At 47.8% G+C, this 10,938-nt stretch overlaps 1 protein-coding gene across 1 annotated transcript; it reads right to left on the reverse strand.

Annotated features, from left to right (window-relative positions):
* Positions 1 to 7,594: 7,594 nt before the first annotated feature.
* Positions 7,595 to 8,737, reverse strand: LOC310878496 (required for meiotic nuclear division protein 1 homolog; the record flags this gene model as incomplete). Its single annotated transcript, XM_083792825.1, has 1 exon — positions 7,595 to 8,737. The coding sequence occupies one exon, from the start codon at positions 8,735 to 8,737 to the stop codon at positions 7,595 to 7,597; it is 1,143 nt and encodes a 380-aa protein (XP_083648951.1).
* Between the last annotated feature and the right edge of the window lie 2,201 nt (positions 8,738 to 10,938).

Here is a 10,938-nt window from a genome sequence, read left to right on the forward strand (position 1 = left end):
AAGACCCCCAGGAAAGTGTTCTAAAGCTCCTAAATGTCATTACCATATATTTCTTAGCAAAAGGTGAAGTGTCCCTTTAACCCATTCTGAACGGGAACCCATTTTGGTGTTGGCATCATGTTATGCTTTAGCTATTGAAAAATAGCAGATCTACAAGCTCATAGCGCGCCACCGAGTGGCGCGCTACGAGCTTATAGGTCTGCTATTTTTTGAAAAATCGAAGAACGACTGACATTTTTTAGAATCTGATCTCAGGTCAGAATGGGGTTAATCAGACCAGTGTGTGTCCAGTGGAAACCTCGTATGAATCTGATCTCAGGTCAGAATGTGTTTTAATCTCCCGGCCTGGTTTGGTTTACACTGGGTTGTAGCATGTATAATGCACTTTTGCACAATGTGAGTATTTCTTCCAGCAGTGCAGGTCAGGAGACGTAAGCCGCTATGCTGCTAGCTGTGGTACTCGACTGGTACAATGTGGATATTATATCCAGGGTGAAATATTAGCCCCATGCACAGCAGGCCGCCCGGCACCATGAAGTGCTTAACCCAATCTGACCTGAGATCAGATTCATACGAGGTTTCCACCGGACACACACTGGTCTGATTAACCCATTCTGACCTGAGATCAGATTCTAGAAATGTCAGTCGCTCTTAGATTTTTCAAAAATAGCAGACCTACAAGCTCGTATCGCGCCACTCGGTGGCGCGATATGAGCTTGTAGATCTGCTATTTTTAAATAGCTAAAGCATAACACGATGCTGACACCAAAATGGGTGCCCGGTCAGAATGGGTTAACAGTAATTGTCTCCATGTAGCTTTCACATCCCATGTTAACCCATTTTGGACTGAAGTCGATAAAAAAAAAAGGCTTCAAAATCCGATGAAAACTTCTGAAAAAAACCCATGTTTCTATTATGTCAGTGGTGCTCAACCTTTTTCATGTCAAGGACACCCGGAATTATCTCTATTGGGCCACGGACCCCCCCCCCCCCCCCCCCCCCCCCCCATCTCAAAATTTGTAGTTCCAGGGACCCCCCCCAGAAGCCAATATTTTAGTTAAAACTGTTCGCTCTTGGCCCAGGCCGTAGCGTAACGGTCTGGGCACCGGACTGGTAATCCAGTCGCAGTGTGCCGCGGGTTCGACTCCCGAGCACGACACGGCCTTTACTGCATGTCATCCCCCCCCCATCTCTCTCCCGTTTCCTGTCAGCCTACTGTCTGTCCCTTCAAAAAACCAATAAAAAAAAAAAAAAAAAAAAAAATGTTCGCTCTGAAATATATATTCAAAGATTTGCACCACATTTTCATGACTTTTAAAAAAATAGCAGACCTACAAGCTCGTAGCGCGCCACTCGGTGGCGCGCTATGAGCTTGTAGATCTGCTATTTTTCAATAGCTAAATTATAACATAATGTTTGAAACACCAAAAGGGGTTCCCGCCCAAAATGGGTTAAGTTATTAACCTCTCTCACCCTACTCCCCATATCACTCGCTTTTCTCCTAATCCATCCGTAATGCATCGTGTCACTAATTATGCGCATATAGGCCTACACAATGCCGTACATCTAATTACACTATAAGCCCCAACACATGTCGGCGCAGTCATGGCCGCATGTCGAGAGGAACACTTCTTTTGACCTTATCTCCATATACAGCATAATTGGTCCTCACACTAATGCTCATTAATTTTATTATAAAAAATGGTGTCCACTCATTTCTCGATGTGTCTGTGTGGCCGTGTACACTTCAGAATCCTGTCTATAGTCAATGGACAGTTCAGAAACCTGTCTACTTATACTCTGTCTCTCAGAGGAGTGCTGTGGACAGTTCAGAAACCTGTCTACTTATACTCTGTGTCTCAGAGGAGGGCCGTGGACAGTTCAGAAACCTGTCTACTCACTCTGTGTCTCAGAGGAGGGCTGTGGACAGTTCAGAAACCTGTCTACTCACTCTGTGTCTCAGAGGAGGGCTGTGGACAGTTCAGAAACCTGTCTACTTATACTCTGTCTCTCAGAGGAGGGCTGTGGACAGTTCAGAAACCTGTCTACTTATACTCTGTGTCTCAGAGGAGGGCCGTGGACAGTTCAGAAACCTGTCTACTCACTCTGTGTCTCAGAGGAGGGCTGTGGACAGTTCAGAAACCTGTCTACTCACTCTGTGTCTCAGAGGAGGGCTGTGGACAGTTCAGAAACCTGTCTACTTATACTCTGTGTCTCAGAGGAGTGCTGTGGACAGTTCAGAAACCTGTCTACTCACTCTGTGTCTCTCAGAGGAGGGCTGTGGACAGTTCAGAAACCTGTCCACTCACTCTGTGTCTCAGAGGAGGGCTGTGGACAGTTCAGAAACCTGTCTACTCACTCTGTGTCTCAGAGGAGGGCTGTGGACAGTTCAGAAACCTGTCTACTCACTCTGTGTCTCAGAGGAGGGCTGTGGACAGTTCAGAAACCTTTCTACTCACTCTGTCTCTCAGAGGAGGGCTGTGGACAGTTCAGAAACCTGTCTACTCACTGTGTGTCTCAGAGGAGGGCTGTGGACAGTTCAGAAACCTGTCTACTTATACTCTGTGTCTCAGAGGAGTGCTGTGGACAGTTCAGAAACCTGTCTACTCACTCTGTGTCTCTCAGAGGAGGGCTGTGGACAGTTCAGAAACCTGTCCACTCACTCTGTGTCTCAGAGGAGGGCTGTGGACAGTTCAGAAACCTGTCTACTCACTCTGTGTCTCAGAGGAGGGCTGTGGACAGTTCAGAAACCTGTCTACTCACTCTGTGTCTCAGAGGAGGGCTGTGCACAGTTCAGAAACCTGTCTACTCACTCTGTGTCTCAGAGGAGGGCTGTGGACAGTTCAGAAACCTGTCTACTCGCTCTGTCTCTCAGAGGAGTGCTGTGGACAGTTCAGAAACCTGTCTACTCGCTCTGTCTCTCAGAGGAGGGCTGTGGACAGTTCAGAAACCTGTCTACTCACTCTGTGTCTCAGAGGAGGGCTGTGGACAGTTCAGAAACCTGTCTACTCACTCTGTGTCTCAGAGGAGGGCTGTGGACAGTTCAGAAACCTGTCTACTCGCTCTGTGTCTCAGAGGAGGGCTGTGGACAGTTCAGAAACCTGTCTACTTATACTCTGTGTGTCAGAGGAGGGCTGTGGACAGTTCAGAAACCTGTCTACTCACTCTGTGTCTCAGAGGAGGGCTGTGGACAGTTCAGAAACCTGTCTACTCTCTCTGTGTCTCAGAGGAGGGCTGTGGACAGTTCAGAAACCTGTCTACTCTCTCTGTGTCTCAGAGGAGGGCTGTGGACAGTTCAGAAACCTGTCTACTCACTCTGTGTCTCAGAGGAGGGCTGTGAACAGTTCAGAAACCTGTCTACTTATACTCTGTGTCTCAGAGCAGGGCTGTGGACAGTTCAGAAACCTGTCTACTCACTCTGTGTCTCAGAGGAGGGCTGTGGACAGTTCAGAAACCTGTCTACTCACTCTGTGTCTCAGAGGAGGGCTGTGGACAGTTCAGAAACCTGTCTACTCACTCTGTGTCTCAGAGGAGGGCTGTGGACAGTTCAGAAACCTGTCTACTCACTCTGTGTCTCAGAGGAGGGCTGTGGACAGTTCAGAAACCTGTCTACTCACTCTGTGTCTCAGAGGAGGGCTGTGGACAGTTCAGAAACCTGTCTACTCACTCTGTGTCTCAGAGGAGGGCTGTGGACAGTTCAGAAACCTGTCTACTCACTGTGTGGCCTCTTTTCCACCAGTTGGTTCCCAATGTGAACCGGTTCAGTTCTTTTTGGTTTTTAGTCCATGAGCCAGAGCTCCAAAATTGGAACGTTAATTATGAATTGAGTGGGCAAAACCATACCTATATTAGATTGTTATCACCATGAAACTTCCCCAATTGAGTACTTACACGAAGGCAATGATTTATTATATTACAAATTTAATATAGGGTATAGTTTGCCCACCAATTTTGGAGCTCTGGCTCATGGACTAAGAAACAAAAAGAACTGAACCGGTTCCCACTGGGAACCAACTGGTGGAAAAGGGGTCTGTGTCTCAGAGGAGGGCTGTGGACAGTTCAGAAACCTTTCTACTCACTCTGTGTCTCAGAGGAGGGCTGTGGACAGTTCAGAAACCTGTCTACTCACTCTGTGTCTCAGAGGAGGGATGTGGACAGTTCAGAAACCTGTCTACTCACTCTGTGTCTCAGAGGAGGGCTGTGGACAGTTCAGAAACCTGTCTACTCGCTCTGTCTCTCAGAGGAGGGCCATGTCTTGCACAGGTGTGATCACGGGGCTGTACATTTTAATAATAAGTCTGTGGTCCGTCTAGTATGTATACTTTAGCCTCTGGTTACATATGTACGGAATTAACGTGTCATTGCACCGATGGATGAGATTAGGCTGCGTGCACATACCTGCTGCTATACGTATACGTATATAATATACGCAGCTTGTGTCTAACTTCAGGTTGATTCTGACAGAGATTTAGTTTTAGTCATGGTCTTTTGAATAGAAAGATTTATTTTCAGTCATGTTGACATGCATGTCAGCTGGTCAGGAACCCCCCTTGAACACTGCGAGCACCCTGTCTACCTATAGGGGTAACCCTGGATAGATGTCTCTCTTTTAAGACCCACACAGAGAAGACCAAGTGTAAAGTGAGTGCGAGGAACAACATAATCCGCGAGCTCACTGGCACAACCTGGGGTGCTAACCCACAGACTATTAAGTCAACCGCACTAGCGCTCTGCTACACTGTAAATCCCTGGAACGTGTGACGCGTTTAAACCTAAACACCATGTGTGTAATAATAAAATGCCAAGTGTTTATTAATGGTCATAAAGTACAGTAGAACACGAGTTCACTCAAACACCTCACGAGAACACCTATATGACTTTGATTGTAAAAACGTTTATGTGTTTAAAAAGTGTTACAGGCGATTAAACATGTTCTTCTGTTTATAATCTAAACACTGTGACACGTTTAAAAAGTGTTACAAATATGTGTTTAAAACGTGTTTATAACCTAAACGCTTGGGTTTAGTGTGTACTCAGCTGCCGAGTATGCCTGCCCAGTGTGGGAGCGATCTGCCCATGCCAAGAAGGTGGACCCCGCCCTTAATGCTAGCTGCCGCCTTATCACAGGCTGTCTGAAACCTACACCCACAGACCGTTTGTACATCCTGCCAGGCAGAGCCCCACCAGAGAGATACGACGGAATGCAGCAATCAGAAAAGAGCGGCTACAACAGTCTACCGACGAAAGACACCCTCCTCTCTTCGGCCATGTGCCAGCCAAAAGCCGTCTTAAATCCAGGAAAAGTTTCCTGAATAGCATCCCTCTGCTCGGAAACACCGAGCATAAGTAGTGAGAGAGTCACTCAGTGGGAAGAAAGGACTGGCAATCTCCCACCAGCTACAACGATGGAGTTAAAGGCTATAGCGAGGCACTACCCCCCCCCCTGGAGCAGACTCAACCTACGCAGTGTGGAAATGCCTTAATAGATTAAAGGACAACTTTAGTTTTTTTCAACCAAGGTTCATGTTTTAGGATGTCATTAGAGAAACTAAAAGGGGAGTGTACATTTTCTTTCATTTGCTGCTTTCATTAGTTTTTGGGATTTTAGCAGTTTTTGACAGGGGGGCGGGGGCATTCGAGCATGGGGCTAAATGTGTATTTTTTTACAAAATATTATGGCGATTTATTATTTTATTATTTACTATAGTCCTAATAAACCCCAAGAAATTACATCTGGCCACAAAAGATCACAGGATCTATTGAATATGACAAACTGACATATTGAGCCTATACACACAGTATAAGCCTTCACATTCAATAGATCCTGTGATCTTCTGTGGCCAGATGTAATTTCCTGGGGTTTATTAGGACTATAGTCAATAATACAAAAATAAATCACCATCAAATTTGGTAAAAAAATACATATGCTCGAATGCCCCCGCCCCCCCTGTCAAAAAGAGCTAAAATCCCTAAAACGAAAGAAAGCAGCAAATTAAATAAAATTAACACTCATCTTTTAGTTTCTCTAATAACAACCTAAAACATGAACCTTGGTTGAAAAAAACAAAAGTTGTCCTTTAAGATCTGGTGTTGGGCGAGCAAAAGCCACTCTCGTAAAATGGGGTTTTTTCTGATGACGAGGACATTGTGTGTGACTGTGGAACTGAGCCGCAGACCATGCAGCACCTCCTCACACGCCCCCTACTGGAACATCCCTGCACAGCATCGGAGTTCAACGAAAAGGGACAGCAATGTGTTCAGCTGTGGCTGAACCACATCTAGCGTGTATTGTAACTCTAACTGTATTGTGGACACGATAAGAAGAAGTCATGTTTAAGTCATCTGAAATGTTTGACCTTTAGGGCGCGGCGGTGGCTCAGGGGTAGAGTGCCTGGATGGTAACCGCAAGGTTGCCAGTTCGAACCCGGGCTCCCCCAGAGTTACTGTTGAAGTGTCCTTGAGCAAGACACTGAACCCCTAATTGTCTCCACCAGGCCGAAAGCATGGGGGGAGAGTATGTTTTGCACTCCGTCCGTCCGTGTGTCCGTCCGTCCGTGTGTCCGTCCGTGTGTTTTTGCACAGTACACCTACAGATTTTGTCCAAACATCACGCAAATTGGTACACAGTCTCTCTAGAGCCATTCAACGAAACCAGTCTTTCAGATTTCTCAGACTCCATCCTGATTGGTTAAGATTGGCTTCCAAAGTTCACAGGAGTGCTCAGTTTCAAACAAAATGCTGCAAATCATGAACACATCGCATGATTTCCGTGAAATTGTGCACCCACATTCCCACTAGGCCGAGGACGAAATGCCACATGAACAATTTCAACTCAGCCTCAAGGTGGCGCTATAACTGGCCGAAAAGTGTTTTTACCTCTAACTGCATGGATCTGTGGATAACTTTGTATGCCAACTCCCTAGCGGCCAAGGAAAAACCTTTGCCTGGAATTTTTCACATCTGCTCTTTATAGCGCCACCAGGAGGCCGAGATATGTAAAACACATTTTCTATTATTACTCCTTCAGATTTTAACCAAATTTCACGCAAATCGGTACACATGATCTCCATAGTCATGTGATCAAGACAGGTTTGTTTGATTTCTCATATTCCATCCTGATTGGCCACGATTGGCTCCTACAGTTTTCAGGAGTAGCCCGCTTTGTACAAATCGCCACAACTCCTCAACGCAGCGTCCGATTGCGATGAAACTGTGCACGCATATTCCCACTAGGCTGAGGAAGAAATCCTGGTGGAGACCTGTGCCCAGAAGGGCACTTTTTCTAGTTGCTCCTGATGTGCTAGTTGGTGCCTTGCATGGTTTCCGCTGCCATCGGTGTATGAATGTGTGTGTGAATGGGTGAATGTAATGCACAATCTCTGTAAAGCGCCTTGGATAAAGGCGCTATTTAAATGCACCATTTACCATTTAGTGTACACTGTACAGTTATAGTGCAAACATACACTCCTCAATATAAACACATTGACCCAAATTAACTTATACCATCTAAATATCCCTGCGATACTGTAGATATTTGTAATTGGTGCAAAAGGTGAACTATACGTTAAGTACGAGATAATGATCAAATCTATTTCTAAAATAATTTCCCGACCCCTATCAGGACCTCGATGGCGATGAGGACGATGATCATCCACTCCAGCCTCAGGCCGTGCTTCTCCCCCAGGTGGTTCCGCATGAGGTCGGCCAGCTCCGTGCAGTGCTCCAGCTTCTGGTTGAGCACCCTCACCCTGCGGGCCACGCTCAGGAAGCGGCAGGTGTCCTCGTAGAGGCGCTCCAGGCGCTCGCGGTCCCAGTAGAAGTCGGGCGCTACGAGCGGGTCGGAGCTGAGGTTCGCGCAGAGCCTCAGCGAGTACAGCTCTCCGATCTTGCGCATGACCTCGGCCCGGGACAGCACCACCCCCTCGCCGGCCCTCAGCGCCTCCGGCACCGACTGGATGGACTCCACGAAGTCGTCCACGGAGACCTCCGCCATGGCGAGCTTCACCGACAGAGAGAGCGCGTTCGAGAACGCAAACTTCTCCAACACGGAGCCGCCGCCGCCGCCGACACCGCCGCCGCTCAGGAGGAACCGGCCGCGCGCCAGCTTCGAATTCGCCGTTTCGTCTCCGATCCGGTAGCTTATCTCCTCGTTCTCCCAGTGGACCAGCGCCACCTCGTAGGGCCGGACGGCGTGGCGCTCCAACGCTCTCATCACCGTCTTCGTGGCTTTGTCCTCGACGTTCCAGAACAACGTCGAGCCTTCCGCGAAGAAGAAGACGAGCGCGCCGTCGCCCGCCTTGGCCGCCATGTCCGTGCTCACCGCCAGGACGTTGGAAGCGTCCCGCGGGAGTTCCACTTCGCGGAAACCCTGAGCGGCCAGCTCACGGGACAGGCTCCGCAGGTCGTACTGTTCAGCCGTGGCGAACGCCACGCACTGCAACGCGGCCCCGCCCTCCTCGTCCTGGTTCATGGATCTCGACGGCTGTTTGGTCCGAGGCCCCTTTGGGATCCGCTTTGCGGGGGGCAGCGAGGGCGCCGGCGATTTCAAACCCGACTTTAAGGCGCTTTTCACGAGATTCGTGGAATACGGACGCTCCCCTGCGCTCTGCACACTTCTCCGTGTACGTTTGAGAAAGATCCCGAGGTCGGGTAATGATGTCGCGTGGAGGCACTGCAGCGACCCGGGATCAGCGTAATGTCGCCTCAGGGTTTGAATGTTTACCGGAGTTGTAGCCATGGCTGAGGACATCGGAGGTGGAGGTGTAGCTATGGCTGAGGACATCGGAGGTGGAGGTGTAGCCATGGCTGAGGACATCGGAGGTGGAGGTGTAGCCATGGCTGAGGACATCGGAGGTGGAGATGTAGCCATGGCTGAGGACATCGGAGGTGGAGGTGTAGCCATGGCTGAGGACATCGGAGGTGGAGGTGTAGCCATGGCTGAGGACATCGGAGGTGGAGGTGTAGCCATGGCTGAGGACATCGGAGGTGGAGTTGTAGCCATGGCTGAGGACATCGGAGGTGGAGGTGTAGCCATGGCTGAGGACATCGTAGGTGGTGTGTGTAGCCATGGCTGAGGACATGGCCTTGGAAGGGGCAAAGAAACAGATGCATTTCCTCTCCAAAGGAACTAACAATCTGGACCGTAACGTCTGTAGAAGCATCTTAACCATTGGCCTACAATTCACGGAAAAAACGGAATTAATCTAAAAATCTAAACCTCCCGTTAACGGAAAAAACGGAATGACAATCAATATCAGTTATCGGGGGGTCAAAAGATCAAAAAATAATATTTTTTCGCTAATATTAATATTTTTGGATGTAATTTACCAAAAAACGGACGAAATCCGCGTGATCGTGCGCTATCGTGCACGCGCGCCGTCTCTATGTGCGTCGCTGTAAAAAATTTGATATTTTGCGATCTTTTGGGGTAGATTTGAGGTTAATTTGACTTAGTTGTGAAAAATATAGCATTAGCTTAGCAATCCGGACCAGCCAAGCTATTGACTAGGGTCAAAATACTACAGGATGTTGTTGATCGTTGAACCGGAAGTGACTTAGGAAGATTCGTCTATTTTGGCCAAAATCAGCGTAATGGTGCTTTCCCGCCATCTGGTGGCGAATCGAGAGAATACACTATCAATGAACAAAAAATGAAAAAACATCTTTTCAAGCCACCAGATCTTTCTTGTATGTTAAAACGATGAATTAAAAATATGCCAATTTGTTACCCACATTTTTTTTTGGACTGGCAGTCCAAGGGTTAAGAAATGGAAAAGGCGATCTATCGCAGTCAGATCACTGTGCTCTGCTCTTTATAACGTCCAATTAAAAGGTGTGACACAAATAGTGTGACTCATAGTGACACAAATGGCTATTCAATCATGACACAGCCATGACCATATAAGGAGTTACCAATGCAATGCAATGTGTTGTCGTCGACATCATCAGGCGCCAACAAACCAGTCATATACAGAATCTCCATATATGGGCATATTGGTCGGATCGTCTGTGTGACGTAGGTGTGGGGGGGTGCCTGGTACTTGCCCTCTACAACAAAAACCTTCAATGTTTTACTTTTGTTCATGTTTTATATATACAACGATGACGACACGAGGGCCAGTCTTTGGGCACTTTTAGTTTTCTTTTTTTCCAAGATGGCCGCCACCATAGCGGTCCAGATAGTGATGATATATCAGGCCGTCGTGCAAGCATGACAATTGCCATGAGCAGTCTCCCCCTAGTCTCCCCTAGTCTCCCCAGTCTCCCCTAGTCTCCCCAGTCTCCCCTAGTCTCCCTTAGTCTCCCCTAGTCTCCCTAGTCTCCCCAGTCTCCCCTAGTCTCCCCAGTCTCCCCCTAGTCACTTGACAATAGAAACACTCAGGGTCGGACACATGACACGTCAAGATGGTGACCACTAAATACAAAAACTGTTCACTGTGGACAACACCATTAACCCATTCTGACCTGAGATCAGATTCATACAAGGTTTCCACTGGACACACACTGGTCTGATTAACCCATTCTGACCTGAGATCAGATTCTAAAAAAATGTCAGTCGTTCTTCGATTCTTCAAAAATAGCAGACCTACAAGCTCGTAGCGCGCCACTCGGTGGCGCGCTACGAGCTTGTAGATCTGCTATTTTTCAATAGCTAAAGCATAGCATGATGCTAACACCAAAATGGGTTCCCGTTCAGAATGGGTAAAAAGCATTATACACTCGTTTACAATAGGGTCCACCATTTTCAATTCATCAGAACGTTTAGAGACGTACAAATTATGTACACTATGTACACGAAATCATCGTTAAAAGGAGGGAAGAAAACATATGCAGTGAGGGGAAAAGCGGGGGGGGGGGGGGGGGCGGACTGAAGCGGAGCTGCACTTGTTGGAGGAATGTTCATAATCATGGCCTCTGCTGTCATGATATTATTGGCTT

The sequence above is a fragment of the Protomyctophum parallelum genome, assembly GCF_964188405.1.
Source record: "Protomyctophum parallelum genome assembly, chromosome: 20".
NCBI lineage: Eukaryota > Metazoa > Chordata > Actinopteri > Myctophiformes > Myctophidae > Protomyctophum > Protomyctophum parallelum.